We start from the raw sequence: 20,982 nt of genomic DNA on the forward strand, positions 1-20,982 counted from the left end.
ATTTGGCCTGCTCCATGGAGTGCGGGGTGGGTGATGATAGTGAGCAGAGCTGCTGGAATTGGGCAGAGCCTCCCTAGCCCGGGATGGGAGCGGAGCGCTGAGCTGGGAGGACACTGGTGAGTGTCTGGGGAGGTCCTGGGGAGGGGTTGGGGGTGAGTTGGTGACCGGTTGTTAGATGAGTGGGAGTGTTTGTGTGTGGGGGGGAGCGGCTGCAGGGTGAGTGGCAATGAGTGACAGATGTTGGGAGCTGTGACAGGAATGGGGGATGTTGGGGGATGTAGGTGGAGCTGTCATGAGTAGGATGTATGTCACGGATGCTGGGATGTTTGTGGGGGCTCTCAGGATAAGTGGGGGCTGGTGGAGGGTACTAGGGGGATGGCTACTCATGCATTCCCAGAATATCAGCGTTTCCAGTACTTCCGAGAATGATGTGGGTCTGTTCCAGCTGGCATGACCACACGCTGCACAAGGGGAAGGGGACATTTCTAAGAGCGTGCTGCTCTGCCCCCACCAGCAGGAGCTTAAATGCACTGTAGGTTATTAACATTAACCGACATAAGTCCTTAATCTCTTTCATTCACCGATATAGAAATTACAATAGAAAGTTGTGAAACAGACTTACTGTGTTCACATACATTTAACCCCCATTTAGAATTATAAGTATTTTGTATAATTAAAAGTGATGGTAAAGATAACTTTTTTCCTTTTCTAAGAGATTTTATCTACATCTTGGCAATTTATCCTTAATAAGGACTTGAGCAAACATCTTGGTGATTTCTTCTTGAATTTCCAAAGCCTCCAACTTTTCTTTTATTTCCTTCATATTTTTTTCTGGTTCATCTGTTTTTTCTTTACATTTTGGATATCTTTGACAACAGGGAATCTGATATAGTCTCATAAATCAAATCAGGCAATCCAAGCCTTTATATTACAGAAGAGATGAACTCCACTGAAATTTTAGGTACAGCTGTAGAAACTGATCGTTTGATACCAGATAATTTCTCAGCCAACTGAACTGCCTCAAGTGCTATTGTAGATAAAGGAGAACATGACTAGTGAGTGTTTCCTCTTTGTTAATGACTTGTAGAAGGACTGAGATTTCAGATACTGTTTTAAATGTCTTTAAAAGTCTAATTGCTATATCTAAGCAGTTTATAATTATTGTGTCAGATATGTACTATTCTGTAAATAAAATCCATGGTATGACCTTTAAATAAATTAACTTAAAAAACTTTAAAGCCAGCAACCTTGAGGGATGGGAAAGCAGCTGAAGTATTTGTTGGATTATGTAGAGAATCCAGGGTTGTGTATGTATCTGCTTCTGTTTGTCGATGAAGGAAGGAGCTAGTATAATATCTATAACTAAAGATAAGCCATTAATATATTTGGAACCAAATGGTGATAGAGTTTTTATATCCCCTTTGAAAAGTGCTAATTAAATTGTGTTTTAAACTATTGTATGGTTATGTCACTGCAGATTTAGGACTGTTTTAGTTCAACACGTTTAAATCTAGGTTGCATTATTCTGGACACAAAATATTTCTATTGTAGCAGTCATTTTTTCATTTGCACACAAAGTACAGAGGACAATTGTTACTACAATTCTATAAGAGAATCTAGCTGTTACTAGTACTTTAGTTAACGAAGATTAAGGGTGGATTTGATTTAACTCACTAGTCAGGAAGACTCAATTTAATCATGGTTTTCTACATAAAAGTGCATTCTTGTACATATTCTTCACAACTCAGAGATGTAGGTTTCATTTTTAGAAGGTACATACTATACATTTTTAAATTGTTGGTTTTTTTAAATTTTTCAGATTAGTTTTACAGCTATATCAGAAAATGAATGATTTTTGGTTATTTCATTTACCAAAGATAATTGAAGCAGATAGTTCACCTCCCAGTGACTTCATAAATATTTCCAATTCAACAGGTTAATCATTAATATTTGGAAGATTTTCTTGCCATGCTGTATTAGGAGGAGAACATCACCAGACAGACATTTAAATTGTTTTATTTAACTAAAACAACAATGTTATGTATTCTGGATTTTTTTCTTCAACAGCAAACATATAATATTTTAACAAAACAAGCATATGGTCCTCGCTTCTCACATTTATCTCCAGACCTGTTCCACCCCCAACAATCTTCTATTCATTGAACTTTTTGAAACTTTGCACTTTTAGAGAGAGGTAAGGGATTGACTCTGTGTACACAAATTTGCAGAGGGACAATAGAGTTGAGGTCTGTTATTTCTCACCTCTTTTATTTATTTAAAACATTTTTGCTGTTTAACAAGTATGTTACCTCTGGAGACACAAATCCACGGTTTGAGTACAGCAAAACTAAGCATCTCTGATAGTGCTCAGTCTAGAAGATACCCAGTCCCATTGGGTAGATAGAAAAATTAACCTAAATAATCTATACAGAAGCCTGTGGACCCTAATAAGATTGGGTCCTTAATCCATGAAGTATTGGAACTCATTAAAAAACTTTTCTTAAACATTACATGAATATATTGTCTCCTACTATAGAATTAGAATTTGTAATCTCTATTCCATGTTGAGATATCTTTGAGCTATAATATATCTTTATCTTTAGATAAAATGCTTTTTGAGGAAAAAAATCTATCAAAAAATCTGATTTTTTTTTTTAAATCATTGATTTTTATCCACCCTGCAAAGATTAAACCTTGCTGAAAAATGGGGACGTTTTAATAAAACTTACTTACAAATTTGGAAAACTTGACCAGGTCTAAATAGACAGTTGAATCTGCACACCGCTACAGAGTACATTCTGAATATGAAGTTCACAGTGAATTTGGTTGGAGATAGGATACCGGACTATAATGACCATGTATTTGATCCAATCTGGTATTTCCTGTGTTCCTGGATGTGACTTTATATGACTGAAGGAGTGGGCAAGTCTTGACCAATGCACACGATCCACGTCCTTGACCCACAGCCTAAGCTCCTCCAATTTGGTAAGAACTACCATTCATTCAGGTTTATTCTTCATTATCCTGACCTAATCAATAGACTCTTTCCAGTGCTCCTTGTGTTCCATTTTTGCTTTAGATCTACTTCATATCTTGAGAAGAGCATGAGTGATGGGTGTACCATCTTCTCTATTTTCCATTGTGAGTCTTTCATCAGACAGTCATGAGGGGAGATAATGTCCAACTAGAGAACATTCAGGTGGAGATCTAGCTGCTTCCTTTACATCTCCTTCTTATTATGGTCCCACTCAAATCCTCAGCACATGCACCCATATTTGATATCTGTATATCTTGCATCCACATGAAATATCTGGAATAAGTGTAAGCTTTAAGGGGCTGGGACATCACACTGAAAAAGCAGGTGGATGAGGGACTCGGAATCAGGTTCAAAATGTGGCTTATGTTTCAAGGCTGTATCTAAATGCATAAGAAGCTACTTTTATCATGTTGCACCTGAGCTTCTAAACTAGTCGATGTCAAGTGCATTTAGTTGATAAACATGCATGAATGCATAAGTTATAATTTCTTGCTTTTGTTTCAGAGTGAGAAGCTCTTGTTGTATGATACTGTACAAAATGAACTAGAAGAGAAGATCAGAAGGTTAGAAGAAGACAGGCATAGCATTGACATTACCTCAGGTAAATAGGATTTGAAAGATTTTTAATGACTTGCTGTCACAATTCAGGGCAGCTGCATCTGTACTGTCCCTCCATGGGCCATTAAGAGCACCCACTCTAGGCTCCTCAGCCATCACCTCTCTTGGGCAAAGACCCACATCTCTCTCTCCCTCCTGACTGGGTTTTTTCCCTTCTGCAGAGTTCCCTGTCTACACTATGATTTCCCCATCAATCCAGACTACCTAAGCAGGTCTCTTTCTCTGCTTTGCTTTCTCTACAAAGACTACGAGCAACTGTAATTGCCAGTAGTCACAATTTACCACACAGTCATTTATAAGCAATCACATTTATTCTTAAAGTGAGGGCATTACAGAGAAAACATTACAGAAAAGAAAAGAACTTGCACGTATACCAATAAGCTTACCAGAAATCTCCCCCATCTCCAACCAGGGCTATGGTAGGAGTCAATCCTTCATACTTCACAAAGGCATTTTTTCTGCGGTCACAAGTTCATAGCAGCCTTACCTTAGAACTAGCACACCCATGAATAGGTTAGTCTTTTCTTTTATATCAATTGGGCCTTTGATCTTCGGGTTCCGGGAACAGGTAATCAGTAGACAATGGTCCCCTCTTCAGGATGTAATTTCAACAGGCTGGATTTTTGCATAACTGCAAGTGGGAAATTGTATTCATCTGTAGAGATTCCACAGGCAAACACTTGATACTGTTTGTCCCAAAAGTCCATTCTTGTCTGGTACATTGCTCAACATAGTCCTTTTGAAGTTCATAATGTGCCTGGGTTCACATCCCATCTCACTCACCCTTCCCCTCCCCCCCCGTGAAAAGTTACATGTAATCCTGACCTATAATAATACATACCTTTGCATTTAATACAATGGACTCCAAAGATAGTTAAATTTGATTCAATAAGGCTGTTCAAGGATATTGCAGAAAATTGTCATGTCTGTCATCTGGTAGCTAACTGAAAAGGAGTACTTGTGGCACCTCAGAGACTAACCAATTTATTTGAGCATAAGCTTTCGTGAGCTACAGCTCACTTCATCGGATGCATACTGTGGAAAGTGTAGAAGATCTTTTTATATACACACAAAGCATGAAAAAATACCTCCTCCCACCCCACTCTCCTGCTGGTAATAGCTTATCTAAAGTGACCACTCTCCTTACAATGTGTATGATAATCAAGTTGGGCCATTTCCAGCACAAATCCAGGTTTTCTCACCCCCCCCCCTACACACACACACAAACCCACTCTCCTGTGGGCCTATCATACACATTGTAAGGAGAGTGGTCACTTTAGATAAGGTATTACAAACAGGAGAGTGGGTTTGTGTGTGTGCGGGGTGGGGAGAAAACCTGGATTTGTGCTGGAAATGGCCCAACTTGATTATCATACACATTGTAAAGGAGAGTGATCACTTTAGATAAGCTATTACCAGCAGGAGAGTGGGGTGGAGGGAGGTATTTTTTCATGCTTTGTGTGTATAAAAAGATTTGCTACACTTTCCACAGTATGCATCCGATGAAGTGAGCTGTAGCTCACAAAAGCTTATGCTCAAATAAATTGGTTAGTCTCTAAGGTGCCACAAGTACTCCTTTTCTTTTTGCGAATACAGACTAACACGACTGTTACTCTGAAACCTGGTAGCTAACTGTTGGGTCAATTATATGCAAGTACTGCATCTATAGAGCCTTTCATCACATTGTGGAATGCTGTTAATTGTATTTTAGACTTTATTCTAAGCCTCAATGAACTTAAAGTAGATACAATCTGCTGTCAGAGCTAATGTCACCATGCCTTGTCTGCTATGGTGAAAATCTGTTAATTTTATCTGTCTGCCAAAATTAAAGGCCTACAAAATATAGGCACATTAAAATGTGACAATTGCCATTCTTCTCACAAAGAGCATATATCAAGAAAATTTGATTTATATCATTGTCAATTTTTTTTTTTACTGTAAAAGAGTTAAACATCAAATTAATGAATGTAATTGTAACATTCTTATTATACTTTTTCAGAGTTATGGAATGATGAACTACAGTCCAGGAAAAAAAGGAAGGATCCATTTAGTCCAGATAAAAAGAAACCTGTTGTCATATCAGATATCCTTTTTCTATCGTTCTTGTCTGTGCAACATTTTGTTTTTTATAGCCTTCTTACCACATGTTCTCCTGTTATATTGTCTGCTAAAGCAATAATATATTTTTTTACTATGTTTAGGAAGTCTTAACAGGCTTGCAAATCCTTGCCATGTAAATATCAGTAACAAACCATTTACAACAGCAAACTTTTGTTTAGAGGGACATTATCCAGTTATATAGTTGTCATATCCCTGTATTTAACAAATTCCTACCATATCAGAGTGAGCATGATTACAAATTCCATGGCATGTCACTTCCAGTGATTTTTATTAAATACAGTGAAGTCTCTGAATACACATTTAACAGACCAAGCATGTATATCAAATGTTAATATTTCAAACGAATTGGACAGGTGTGCTGGGTTTTTTTGCAGGTGACTGTATCTTGTCTGAGTATTGAATAAATGGTAATCAAATATGCAAGTATTTGTCCTTTGTCTATTTTTTGGGTACATAATTGGTGTATTAGTTTTTCCATAACAATCTCTGATCTCCTAGTAGCTGCTAGGCTGCTGATAGCTCAACTCTAGAGGCATGCTTAATAAATACTTTTTTACTGCTGTTCTTGGCAGACAGATTTTGTTCTAATTGTGGTGGTGGAAATCTAGTTGAAAGGTCACCTTTTGAGATCTTGAAAATCCAGATTAAGATCACTGTTTTTAAAATACTAGTTTCACTATTGAATAATTGCAAAAGTGACTGGTTTTTAATTCCATCTAATTTTCCACTTCCAGAATAGAAGAGATTGAATTCTTGCACGTCACCCGGGTTTCTGCTGTGACTTTGTTTCAATACACTGATCCATGGCATCAGTTCCAAGCAGCAAAAACAGAGGAAGGAAGTTGTTACGTAGTAGCAATCATAACAGTGAGAGTAACACAGAACAAAAAGAGGAAAAGCATTTTCTAAACATGCTTACAGAACAATTTGGGAGTGAAGGGAGAGGATTCAAGGAAAGGTTTAAGGGAAAGTAAGCAAAAAGTAAGCGAGAAGGCACAGAGAATACTCTAAATTAGATAAAATTTGGAAACTAATTCTACTGGCCATTGACAGTAATCTTGTAAAATAAGAGGGATTTAATCCCAAATTCTAGTCTTTTAAAAACTCTGCCTAAACTTTTTCTGGCAAGATAGCAAAGCATTTTTTTATATGTCTAGTAAGTAGTGTCATTAGTTTGCAATCTTTAATTTAAAAAACATACAGTTCCATGCACGTTCTATGCAAGATGATGGGACAATGGATACATCATCTCCAAGAAATGGAGAACCATTTTTCTGATAATGTTAAGCCACTAAAGTCCAAGGTTGATATGCTTCAGAAGTTTAAGAAATTGATAAATTTGAATGAAAATGGTAGCTTCCTAGGATGCAAGGATAAGTAAGGAGTTAAAAGCATAAGGATGACATGATACAAGGCTCAGGAGATGGAGGATGAAATGAATGATTCTGGAGGACGGCTTTGCAGTTGTAGGTAAAAGGAAGATGAAATGAATGTAGGTGGAGTTGTAGTTGGTGTTTTGAAGGTGAAGATTAGAAACTTGAATTTGTGAATAGTAGAGAAGCAATTTGAAGACTGACATGATCAATAGTAGTATTTTTGGGGGGCTGAAAGGTAGTCCTGTCAGAAGCAGGAAAACTAGAGAAAGAGGTTGCAGTAATTAAGGTAAAATGACCAACATCTGGACTTTGCTTTAGAAGTAGAAGGTTGGGATTTTTGTGGAGATGTCAGAGGTGGAACCTTCAGAGGCAAAGATTTGTATTTGTTTTGTACAGTGCCAAACACACTTCTAGTTCCAGTGAAATAAAATGACAGAATTTGGCAGTAGGGGGAGAGAGAAGGCTTAATATGACATTGCGGTTGAGTTTGGATGATAGTAGAATGTTCAACTGTGGAGTAAAAATGGGGTAAAACTTGGACAAAAGATGCCCCTCTTCAGGTAACTTTTTGAAAGGGAGTTACACTATGCAGAAAGTAACTTACTTGTTGACCTTTTCTTGTACTATGTTCTGTAGCTTGTGCAATTTAACTCCATATCTTGAGTGTTCTTTACCTTGTTTACTGACTGCGTCTAATTCTTAAGGCTTAAGAGCCCTCTGTTTTATCAGTTTTTGATTGCATATTTTAAATTCCAGAGGTCAGGATTGCTAATGTTTGCAGGCTTTAGGTTAATAAGGAGTAAGGACAAGATTCAAAAGCAGTGAATTCATAATTTTGTCACAGTTTACAGCTGATGTCCAATGCAAGCTTCCAGAAGTAAACACAAAACCCAGGAGATGATTGGTAGACCCTCTTAGCCTGGAGGAACGGGAGAAGGTCTAATGTCTTTGTACTACCCTTCAGATGCACCCTCACTTCCCCCTTGCAGGGGAGGATGAGAGAATTCAAAGGTGGGCTGAATCCTAGGAGTTAGGTCTAAGGGAATCAACCCTAAATATTTTTTTTAGCATGGAGGCCATTTAACCATCAGACTCAAAACGCATGATATTTGAGGTATTTAGGTCCCTCTATTAAAATTAAAAGCAAAGTGAAGTTAAAGTTGTGGCTTTCTTTTTTAAAGTCTCTTGCTGTCTGTTTCATTCTGCATGTCTCTAATTGGGACACACCACATCAAGACTACTGTTTTATTGGAATATTTCCCAGAAAGATGACCTGTCGTAATGACAGTGGATAGTTATAAATGTTACTCAGTTAGGATGGCGTTATCATAAATTCAGCTTAGTGGAGATGCTTTTAGCTAGTGCCAGAAATTTAAGTGGTGGTTATTCAGTTGTTTGGATGTAACGCTATCATCTGGTCTTCTAATACAGGAATTACTAAAAGAAATTAGGGGGTATAAATTTCCAAGTATTCATGTGCAGGATGGCTGTGTGCTGGAGGCGTCAAGCCGAGTAGATTCAAATTACAAGATACACTGGCAGTTCTTTCTTATTTTTATAGACAGAGAGAGATCCATGTTAATTTGCTGTCTGGTGCTTATTTCTTAAAGTTTAGTTAAATTTGTCTAACACAATATATAATGCATATTGGAATTTCTTAGTCTTTCAGTAAGTTACAGTCTTTGAACTTGACTTGACTTGAATCAGAACTACAAAATTTTTTTTTTTAAAGTGTTAATTAGTAACGAATGTTTAATTTCAACAACTTAAACTTTTTCTTCCAGTTTCTCAAACTGCTTCAAAACTAATGTGTTTTTCAAAGTCAGGGTGATTTAACTTTAAACGTTCATAATTTATCCACTTTTTCAAACTTGCCTTGTGTTATAGAGCTTGCTGGGGTTGAAAAAACAAGACAGATCTGAAGACTTTTGTAAAGTAGTGTGTATAAAATTCTGTTTTGTATTTGTGTATATTGTAGTAATTAACAACTTATGGTACAGAGTTGATATTTTAAGGTAGAGCTTTCAAACCTTTTTAACTCAGTATTTCTAGTCTTTCAGATACTTGATTTCTCAATCTTAACATTTTTTCTGTGTAATAGTATATGATTTAGAATCACTAAGAAACTGCACTGGAGATGTTAATTTAGATGCTTGCTTTCAGTATTGTAGAAAAATAAGCTGCCAGGATTGATTTATTCTGTTTGGAGTACAAGAAACAAGGATTGTTTTGGTGTCTGTCAAGTACAGAAGGGGTATATAATGTCTGTTGTAGTCTTGTATCCCTGTGGTGTGCTGCAGTAACAACCTTAATGTAATTGTAAATATGATAGCTTCTAGGAAACTTAAGTGACACTTGTACACTGTGTGTCTCTCTCGACCTAATTTTTGCAGTGCTCTTTCACTTCATTTGGAATTCTGTGTGTGGAACAGTTGCAGAATAGAGTCACTAAGTCACTTCAAATTATGAAGATTGTAGACCTTTTATGCTAATTTCAATGTTAAAAGTGATTCCCTTAACTTTTCAACGTCCCTATATAGTTTATATGTTACAGGACCTCGATATACTTGAAGATTGGACAACAATAAGGAAGGTATGATTGGAGGATGAATGTCAAAAGCATTGTTTTGTTGCCCTGTTCTCATACATTTTACAGATATGTAGGTAAGCTTCCATTAAAATAATCGAGAGCATAAATATTGCTAAATAGTATTTTTGCAATGAAGTCTGATAGTTATGGCATGGGAATAGAGTGATGTGCATTCTAAACTTAGTTGTGATACTGAGTAGTCTTACCTTGGCTATGTCTCTTAGGGTAGGTCTTCACAGCAAAGAACGGGGTGGGATCGGGAACAGAGAACCCTGCAGCAGGGAGTCTCATATCCTGGGTCAACTGACTTGGGCTCAGGAGCTCTCTGTAGGGGGCTAAAAATAGCAGTGTAGACATTCTTGCTTGGGCTGGTGCCTGGGTTCTGAGACCCACCCCTCCTTGCTGGGTTTCAGAGCCCAGGCGCCAGCCCAAGCGGGAACATCTAAACTGCCATGTTTAGCCCGACACTGTGAGCCCAAGTCAGCTGACCTGGGTTCTGAGACTCGCTGCTGCAGGGTGGGTATGCGTCATCGTTGCAGCGTAGGCATACCCTTAGCCTTTTCACCTCAGTTCCTAATCTGTAAAATGGGGAATGCCATAGTGAAGGTCTGGCTTACTCTACAACAAGCTGGACCTAAATTCTGTTTTACTCTGGTACACTATGCTGGAAAATCTGCAGCAGCTTCTTTAAAAATTTCAAAAACATTTTATAATTGTGAAAATGAATGAAAGTAAATTCAGTTTATTTTGCTCTGTCACAACATATTTCATCGTGCCATAGATGTTGGTAAGGTGGTGTGGCAGTTGGGACTCTAGGCAGGAGTCTAACCCAGTGGTTTTCAACCTGCAGCCTGTGGGCTGCTTGCGGCCCAATCAGCACAGAGCTGAAGCCCATGTGACATCCTCAGGGCATAGAGGTAGTATTGGATGCGGCCCACATAACGCATTGTGGGCCTCACATATGGCCCACAGTGGTAAATAGATTGAGAACCACTTGTCTAACCTGACTGTACTTCCCCAGTAGCTAGAAAACCTCCTTCCTGCCATAATGTCCTGGGACCTAATAAAACCTAGAACCAGCTAGTCACCAGGCCATATAAGCAGTATTTCCCATCTTGTAGAACCCCAAACTAGTTCAAGGGGAAGTGGGCTAGAGAAGAGAATCGGGACAGGGACACCTTCATGACATTGGAACCACCTCACTTCCTAACTGTAAAGTATTCCCTAGACTGCACATAAAACTGGATGGCTACTTGAAAGCCAACCTGTCTTCCTCCTCTTCTGTGGCACCAGAGGAGGGGAAGCAAAATAGAAAAATATACAGCTAAGAAATATACAGAAAAGACACTGAAGGTGGGTGTAGGTAGGAGATAAACATGTGCAAGAAGGTGAACAAAGCAGAAATGTCCACTGTGCTCCTGAATGGTACAAGGGAACATGGGCAAATCCATCACAATTGAGGGTCCAACACATAAAGTTGGAAATTGCTTTGCTTGACCTACAGCAGGAATTATGCCGAACAAATATCAGACCATAGACACAATTTCACCCTAGTAGCTCTTAAGTATGGCCGAGAGAAAATAAAGCTGATTATTATACACGCAACTGTAGAACTTACTTGGATACAACTGTGAGCTAAACAGAGGCTTGTTTCTATAGCTTTTTGAATGAGCTTTTCATTTTCCAAAATCTTTATCTGGCAGCTATTGATTCGTGCGATCTTTGGTTTGGTTGGCAACCTGCAGAGTGACGTAACACCAGCTATAAAATATTGTATAAAGAATTGCTCCTGATTTATTTAAAATCAAAGCCCATTAAAGCAGATAATGGATCGGTTTCTCTGCATGCTTTTATTCAGCTAATCGGTGGCGTTCAATGTTAGAAAATACTTTGGTTTTTTTTTTTTTGGTTTTTTTTTTAGAACAAGCATTTAAACATGTATATGTAAATGCTAATATATTAAAGAGCTGCACTGCAATAAAACTTTCCTTAAGGCATTTTAAATAAATATTCAACAAGTAAGCTCTCTTAACTTTCTGGTTTTTCCTTTTTTGTACTTTAAGGCAATGGCTACGCTGGGGCCACACAGAGTAAAGCCGGAACGTAAGTCATAAAAACCTCACTGCTTAATACATTCTGTTTTCATAAAACAAAACTCATTAAGCACAACAGCATAGATTTTTATCTAGATAGAACAGAGATTTGTCAGACACAACAGGGACTGCAGTGGTTGAGGAGGGGAAAGGAAACCAGAGACCTTTAAGGGTATGTCTGTACTTCAAAAAGAAAAAACAAACATGGTCAGCTGACTCAGGTTTGCACCATAGGGCTGCAAACAGCAGTGTAGATACTCTTGCTTGGTCTGGGTCCTAGTCTCTGAGACCCAGTGAGTGGCATGGATCTCAGTGCCCAGGCTTCAGCCTGAGTGGGAACATCTACACTGCTGTTTTTAGCACTGCTACACAAGCCCTCATTAGTTGATCTGGGCTCTGAGACTCACTGCTGTGTGTGTCTTTGTGTTTGCTGCAGTGTAGACATACCCTAAGCTGCTTTCTAGCTCTCAGGCCTTGGTTGAGGCACTGTTGTGCTCTGTGCTGTTCAATAAGGTTGCTCTCTCCACTGACAGACTGACTTTCTTACATATATTTGATGAAATAGTTATTTTCATTATAGTCTCAGTATCTTCTAAATGCTGCAATGTTTTTAAAATCAAGGTTAATATTTAAATGGTGAAAGAATACCAGAAGAAGGAGTAGACCCATAGAGAAATGGCTTGGATTGGCTTGATACATGTCAGTGCAGCATATTAATGCTTTTTCTCTAGCTTCTACCTCCCCCAGCAGAGCTTCGGGTAGTGTTTTGAGAGCGTCCCCATTTCACTATGCTCTGCTACTCTGAGTCAGTGAAGAGCAACTTGGGGGAGAGGAAGGGGACAATGTCTGGATACCAAGGTGATATTCACCTTAGATGCCCAAGTTAGGCAGAAAGGGAAATGAGGAGGAAGTGGTTGGGGCACAAGAGAAGAGGAAGCAAGTAGGTGTTGCTTTTGTTAGTGACAAATTTCTGTTGGAGTATTGTGGTTAATGACATAGTACACTGACACAATTGTATTGGGGAGGAGGAGAGTTGAGGGGGGGGAGAAAGAGGAAGAAATCTGATCAATGGTTGATACTTAGACTTGCCCCATATACCACAGTTACCATGGTGTTTGTAAACTTTCCCATTATTGATATAGGAATACTGCAGATACTGTGGTCAATGTTAATTTTACCTGAAAATGGAAATTGAGTTTTTAATGGACCCCACTACATAAGGAGATAAAAGAAAAAAGCATCTCTTCTCTTAACTATCTTAGATTTTAGTTTGATTGTTGCCCAAAGTAGCAACCCCCCCCCCTTTTTTTAATAACGAAACACTTAGCATATATGCATGTGCTGATGTAGCTAAGTATTTGAAAATAAGTTTATAAACCTGACTGTAATATCTGCATGGTCAGTGATAAATATTTCTGTTGATCATTTTAGCACCTGTCAAATTAGAAAAGCATCTGCACAGTGCTAGGTCTGAAGAAGGAAGACTATATTATGATGGAGAGTGGTATGGACGTGGACAGACAATATGTATTGATAAGAAAGATGAGTGCCCTACAAGGTAAAGGTCATTATAGCCTACTCCCATTTACAATAGCATACATTGTACAATTGTATACAGTGATTGAAAAGCCCAGCCTTACAATTTCAGTCAGCTGTTGCCATGTCAGTTACTTATCGGTATTTTCTATCTTAAAAGATAACCAGCTACTGTCTTCTAGATATCTATTTTTACCTTCCTCCAGCATAAGTACCAAATGACATAAATGTAGGGGCTTAGTTATCTTAATATTAAAATACTTAAAATTTGAAGGCTGATGTATATGTCTGAAATAATAGCCTAAAACTAGGGCTGTCAATTAATCGCAGTTAATTCATGTGATTAACTCAAATTAATCGTGATTAAAAAATTAACCTTGATTAATTCACTTATAACAATAGAATACCAATTTAAATTTATTAAATGTAAAGTCCTTCACTTAAAGAAGGGAAAAGCAAATGCATAAATTTAAAATGGGGAATAACTGGCTAGGCAATAGTACTGTAGAAAAGGATCTGGGGGTTATAGTGGATCACAAATTGAATATGAGTAAAAAATGTTATGCGGTTGTGAAAAAGACTAATATCATTCTGGGGTATATTAACAGGAGTGTCGTATGTAAGACATGGGAGGTAATTGTCCAACTTTACTCAGTACTGAGCCCTCAGCTAGAGTACTGAGTCCACTACTGAATGTCACCCTTTAAGAAAGATGTGGACAAACTGGGGGGAATCCAAAGGAGAGCAAGAAAAATGAAAAAAGGTTTAGAAAATGTGACATATGAGGAAAAGTTTTTAAAAAACTGGGCATGTTTAGTCTTGAGACCTGATGATAGTCTTCATATATGTAGAGAGGATGGTAATCAATTGTTCTCCAGGTCCACTGAAGTTAGGACAAGAAGTAATGGTCTTAATCTGCAGCAAGGGAGATTTATGTTAGATATTGGGAAAAACTTGCTAACTATAAAAATTAAGTACTGAAATTGTTACCTAGGGAAGTTGTGCAATCCCCATCTTTGTCTAAGAACAGGTTAGACAAACACCCATCAGAGATGGTTTAGGTATATTTGGTCCTGCTGCTGTTCAGGGAGATGGACTAGATATCCTCTGGAGGTCCCTTCCATTCCTACATTTTCATGATTCCGTGAATTCTCTTCAGCTGATTGTCAAAGTAATAATGACTGAACTGGCACACCACTAGCAATCAAATATCAAATTATATTTATATGTATATATTTTAATCCTTAAAGCAGGTGGTCCAAAGGAAAGTATGGAATGTGCCTTGAAACTGCTTTCTAGTAATGAACAGTGAGGAAAAACAACTCCAAAAGTGTTTGCATTAATGTTTAACTAAGTAATCAATGTAAGAAAAGTTCAATTAGCCAAACAATTCAGTTTTTTCTTTACATATATGTACTGGTTAACAGTTAAATACAAGTTCTTCCTAACTTTCTCTATGCTGGAGAGCAATTTCTTTTGACCTGTTGGGTTTTTTTTCAGGAAGCCCACTTCAGATTGGTGGATTGATAAGGTTTTCTCAATAGGTACTATGAGACAAATTTGTATTTTATATTATAGACCCTATAAATTAAAAGGGAAGATGAAAGCTTTATTTAACCAAATTAAATGTTTGAGATTCATTAGAACTATCATTTTTATTACATTCAAGAGATGCTTGGATGAAAAATTATTTGTGAAGATATAGTGTTCCTAGATATGTCAATGTATCTTTAGTGTCAGCTACAGAATTCTGTTGTTAAAAATATCAACATAATCAGGAAGGAGGCAGTAGCTGTCTGGGCCTAGTACTACTTAATGCAAATATTTAGTATTCCAAAAGAGCACCCTACTTGGGGGGCTGATCCTTTGGTTTATAATATCATTTGTTTCTAAATTCTATTTTTTTTTTCTTTTCAGTGCCATAATTACAACAATTAACCATGATGAAGTGTGGTTTAAGAGGCCTGATGGAAGTAAATCCAAACTGTATATTTCTCAGTTACAGAAAGGAAAGTATTCAATAAAACATAACCACAACTGACCATTACTAATCAGATGTGTAACAAGTGGTGTTACCATGCTTGATGTGCCATGAGGTGAAAGATGTATTTAATAATGTTTTGTATTCTTATTAAATTTATGGCAGTATCTGATGTATTTGTAGTACTGTAGGTAAACTTCATGTGGATGTCCTTGAATAGGTGATGACTCTTAATCATGTTGACCAAGACATTTTACCTCTAAGTTGGGTCTAGTGCCTAAGATATGAAGTTTGCCTTCACAGATAATGGCTGAACTTCTGATTTAAAAATATCTGTAAAATGCAAAACATTTGCTTTTATTATTGGTGACTAGATTGTGTGGTAATTGTGCAATTATTTTTACCAGCAGTTCACTCCATATATTAAGTGAATCGTCATGTTTATCTTGGGAGTGTAAGTTAGTCTGCACAAATGTTGCTTCTGAATAGTCTAATGACTTAAGTATTCTTTTATCCAAAGTGAACAGAATTTTTTAAACTTGAGACCCTGGACAGCTCTGACTTTTATAAGGTTTACCATGCCACTTGTAACAAAACAAAGCCAACATTAAGAAATTTTTGAGGAGCACTTTCTGGTACCCCATAATAAATTTAAAATGTTGGTGGCTTTCTTTTCTAGGTTATGCAAGAACATCACTAGCAAAGCCAATGTAAAATTAGGTACACTACAGGTAGAGGCAGTGCTATGTGGCCCATAGAGGGTATGAGTGCCTGGCAATAGTACGATGTAAATGGTAAATAACTGAAAGTATTATATTGCATGCTGTACTTGTATGATCTATAGTCTTATGAAACAAATATTCTAAAAACACTTTGTCAAAAGTAAAATGTACCCTCAGAAATGGTATATCTGGGACATATTAACAGTGACCTACTCACCATATGCCAGCTTTCCAAATTTCCCATATTTTACTCTCTTCTTAATGGAATTGTTTCATGTAGTTTAAAGAAAGTTAAGCTTGCACATAAGTTATATTTCAAGACATCAGAGGCAGAGTCTGAAATCCTTAATGTTATAGTACATGTTTGGAGCGTGTAGAATAACATGGGATTGGATTGGATTGGATTGGTGGGATTGGAGAAAAGTCAGTTGTTTTTTTTTCCTGGTGGTTGTGTGCACTTTATTGTCCATTATGATGACACTTCTTGGAGCAAGGTAAAACATGCATTTGCTTAAATTGATCCTGGCAATGCAAAACTCTTTTGCCCTACATAATACTTAACTGCTTTACCTCTGAAATGTCATTGCTGGTGCAGGATGGTCACTACTTGACTGTTGCCAAAAGTCTAAAAGATTGGACCTTTACAGTGATAGAAAAGCATTGCTCAGGATAAACTGCATGTCACATTAACATTAGCCAACTGTACATAAAATGACAGTTGATGTGTTGGCTTTTGACAGTACTTACTGTATGTACACAGTTTGATAAAAAAATTTGTAATAAAATATTTGTATTTTTTAACGTAGTGTATAAGTGATCTGTGATAGTGGACACTTTGTACAGTTGTGTTACTCTTTTTATTTTTCCTTGAGAGTTGCAGATGTTTAATTCTAAAGAGAGCTAAAAATATTGTAGTTTTTAATGTTGCCTAGAAATGTTTGTCTTCCACAGAACCTAAAAAGGTGAATACAGATATTTTACTGAAAAATCACTTTTAAATCTGATATCTTTGCAATAAACTAAAATGTAGAAGTCCATATTTCAGTATACGTATGGACTTGTGTAACCAGAGATGTAACACAAGTCTCTGTCTTTCTAGCTTCTTTACCCGAGGTCTTTATAATATGTGAAAGCTTAAACCCTACAGAAGTATAAGTCATACACATGTACTAAACAAGGTTTGTTTAGAAAATTGTAGAAATATACAGTTGTTAATTTGAAAGTTAACACTTTTTTAGTTTTTTCAAATTCTTTGAAGAAGGAACTGCACAAGTTACTCACAAATGCTATCTAAGTGTGTAAATGTGCAACTTTAAGTTGTGGAAGTGAATTTGGGCATTACTGTAATATGGACACTATGCATTACTCAAGCATTTTTAACAGCTGGCCACAGTAACATTAATATACACTTTTGCCTGCAAGAGAGGGGAATGAGTGCAAAGCAAACTTAAGCATTGTGGAAAATAGTTCACAGTCTAGAATAGGTGTGCAGGGGAATGTTAGTTTATATTGGGCATGTATCTTGAGAGTATAGTCTTTGTACACAATCTCAGTATTTGCTGCTTTGTCTCCATGCTATCCTTTGTTACTGGTATCAAGCCAGTATTACACTCTTCAGACCTGCTCTACACTAACAAATGTGATTGTCAACTAACCCTTTAACACTGTTCAGACACTATATAGACAAGTAAGGGCTTGCTTAGCATTTGTAACTAAACAGTCTTCAACCCCAGTTCAGATAGCACAATTGCTGCCCTTAAATTTTGTAGTGTAGAGCAAGCATGAACCCTGGGTACAAAGAAATGCCTGTCTGCAACTGATATGAATGGGACAGAATTGAGTTTGGGGGCTGGGGAAGGAAATTAGAAGTCTATATTGAAAGAGTGGGTTTTAAAAGCACATTGCTTACTTTTTGACTTGCCTAATTTACTCAATAAATCATTTAAAGGGTATGTCTGCACTGTAGCTGGGAGGTGAGATTCCCAGCACAAGTAAACAGACTCCGCTCAAGCTAGCATGCATAAAAAATAGCAATGCGGATGTTATGGCATGGGCGGCGGCTCAGACTATCTATCTACACTCAAACCCAGGGAGTTGGCCAGGCTTGGGGATGGGTGACTAGCCCGAATTGCCATCTGTGCAGCACAGTCCATACGGCTGTTTTTAGTGCACTACCTCAAGCAGTACTAGCATGAAGCTTTCTACCTGTGCTAGCAATCGTACCTCCCAGCTGCAGTGTAGACAGACTAAGCAACTCTTTGATTTTCCTGGCAAGTAAGAGGCTAAGACAGATTCTGATCTTTTGCATTAGATACAAGTTAACTACTTTTTTTTAATTTGGAATTTTTAAAATTGGCATTCCAAGTCCAGTGCTTTTCCCATTAATTTCAATACAGAACTACCTTATATTCTGTCAAAATTATTTTACTCCTGCATGTTCAGCAGAAAAGGGACATGTCCATGGAGTAAACATGGATAATGGTTGCCTAAGAAAAGCTGAAACTTCAAGAGGAGTTGATTTGTTTTGGTAGTGCTCCCTATTTATTAGGGATCAGGAAAAAGGAGGGCGCTGTACTGTGACAAAATTTGTAGACTCAATTACTTAGTCAAATGAAGAGAACATCCAGAACTTTATAGGGACTTGGCTAAGCTGCATAAAAGGGAGAGGTCTACGATAGACCACCCAAATCAGGAAGAGGAGATGGATGAGGCATTTTTAGAACAAATAACAAATATCCAAAACACAAGAGCTGATAGTAATGGGTGACTCTACCTCTCCAGACAGCCGTTAGAAAAATAATCTAACAAAACATAATATCTTCAAATGTACTGGGGACAACTTTGTTTCAGAAAGTTGAGGAAATAACCTGGAGAAAGCCATTTTAGAGTTGACTCTGACCAACGGGAGGAATAAGTTGCCAGTCTGAAGGAAGAAGGCAATTTGAGTGAAATTGATAGGTTTCATGATTCTTAAGAAAGGAAGGAGTGAGAGCAGCAGAATAAGGACAATGTACTTCAAAACAGACTTTAACAAACTCAGGGCTGCTAGGTAAGGTCCCTGGGAAGAAAATCTAAGGGGAAAAGAAGTACAGGAAAGCTGGCAGTTTCTCAAGGAGACCATATTAAAGGCATAATTGCCAACTATTCCAATGTAAGAGAAAGATAGGAAGAGGCCAGTATTGCTCCATCAAGAGCTCTTTAATTACCTGAAAATCAAAAAGGAATCCTACAAAAAGTGGAAACATGGATGAACTGCTGAGGAATACAAAAGAATAGTACAACCATGTAGGGACAAAATGAGAAAGGATAAAGCCTAAAATATGATACACCTAGCAAAGGACAATCTGAGGTTCTTCAAATACATTAGGAGCAACAGAAAGATGAAGAAAAGTGTAGGTCCTCTAGTTAGTGGGGAAGGAGAGCTAATAGCAGATGCCAAGAAGGCTGAGGTGTTTAATCCCTATTTTGCTTCAGTTTTCGGTAACAAGGTTAATGGTGACCAGATACTCAACACAATTAGAGGTTAAAGAATATTTAGATAAATTAGATGTATTCAAGCTGGCAAGGCCTGATGAAATTCATCCTATGATACTTAAGGAATTATATGACTCAACTTTGGAACGGTTAGCAGTTCTTTGAGAACTGATGGGGAATGGGTGAGTTCCCAGAGGATGAGAGAAAGGTACTATGTTTTCCTATCTTTAAAAAGGGGGACAAACAGGACCTGGGGAACATAAGACCAGTTTGATACCTGGAGATACTGGAATGAATTATTAACCAATCTAGAGGATTACAGTGTTATAAGGAATAGCCAACATGATTTTGTCAAGAATAAATCATGCCAAACGAACCTAGCTTGCTTCTTTGACAGTGTTACTGTCCTAGTGGATAAGGGGAAGCAGCAGTCCTGATATCTTGAGTTTAGTAAGGCTTTTGATGCAATCCCACATGACATTGTCATAAACAAACTAGGGAAATGGGGTCAAGATAAAATTACTATAAAATGAGTGCACAGCTGGTTGAAACACTATATTGAAAGAATAATTGTGATGCTGGCAGACCAGGTGCCAGCTCTTGCCAAGGCTTTAGGCCTCAGCTGAGCACTGACAGATTCACTGCTGGAAACCACTCTGTTTCACCTGTGCTGGTATAATTAAGATGGGTCTTTGAATTTATTAACAATGTGTTTAGTCTTTATGAAATGCTTGTAAGTTGCTGCTTACATTAATCTCACTTATAACATCTTTATCACATGCTATAAGGCAATACAATTTTTTGCTTTATAACTGTAAAAAATGTTTGCTCTGAAACAGTGAACCCAGTCAGGAGGAATTCTCTTCTAACCATCAAGGTGGCCTGTCAAAAGTAAATGGGCCACTGTGGGACATCACTATACAAAGACTTTATTTGCCCCTTCATACCCATAAAGAGGCTACATGCAAAAGGGCTTGTGTCATCAGCTTGAATTCTAGAAGAAGGAAATAAAAATAGCTGACATTTTTTCATCTCTTTTGCTATCTAGAGTCTTTCAGGTCCACAGCTGCTATGAACCAGAAGCAGAGATCTCCAGAATCAACCTGGGTTAGCCCTGAAAGACATTCAGAGCTGACAGATTACTACAGCACTGTCACCTTTTAAAACCAGAGACTAACTCATTTGTGTATATGCTTACCTGCTTTAAACCTTGTAATTAATTTTTCCCCTAGTTAATAAACTAACTGAAAATTTATTACAAGTTTGGCTACAAGCGTTGTCTTTGCTGAGAGATTTAATAGATAGATTAAATAGACCTGGGGTAAGTGAATGGTCTCTTGGGACTGGGGGCAACCTGAAAATACTGTGATCTTTGGTTTATAGCAACCAACTATCATATCACAAAGTTCAGCTTCCCTGGGTGGCAAGATAGAC

General features: G+C 37.6%; 1 protein-coding gene across 1 annotated transcript in view; it reads left to right on the plus strand.

Moving 5' to 3' along the window:
* Positions 1-20,803, plus strand: part of BRMS1L (BRMS1 like transcriptional repressor) — a 45,740-nt gene extending 24,937 nt beyond the window's left edge. The window contains exons 5-10 of the mRNA XM_084631474.1: positions 3,542-3,638; positions 5,655-5,738; positions 9,681-9,745; positions 11,806-11,845; positions 13,267-13,393; positions 15,289-20,803. Coding sequence (XP_084487600.1) covers positions 3,542-3,638; positions 5,655-5,738; positions 9,681-9,745; positions 11,806-11,845; positions 13,267-13,393; positions 15,289-15,412 — 537 coding nt within the window. The 3' untranslated portion in view covers positions 15,413-20,803. The remainder of the gene's footprint in view (positions 1-3,541; positions 3,639-5,654; positions 5,739-9,680; positions 9,746-11,805; positions 11,846-13,266; positions 13,394-15,288) is intronic.
* The last annotated feature ends 179 nt before the right edge of the window (positions 20,804-20,982 follow it).

Source organism: Lepidochelys olivacea, assembly GCF_965140295.1.
Source record: "Lepidochelys olivacea isolate rLepOli2 genome assembly, chromosome: 6".
Classification (NCBI taxonomy): domain Eukaryota; kingdom Metazoa; phylum Chordata; order Testudines; family Cheloniidae; genus Lepidochelys; species Lepidochelys olivacea.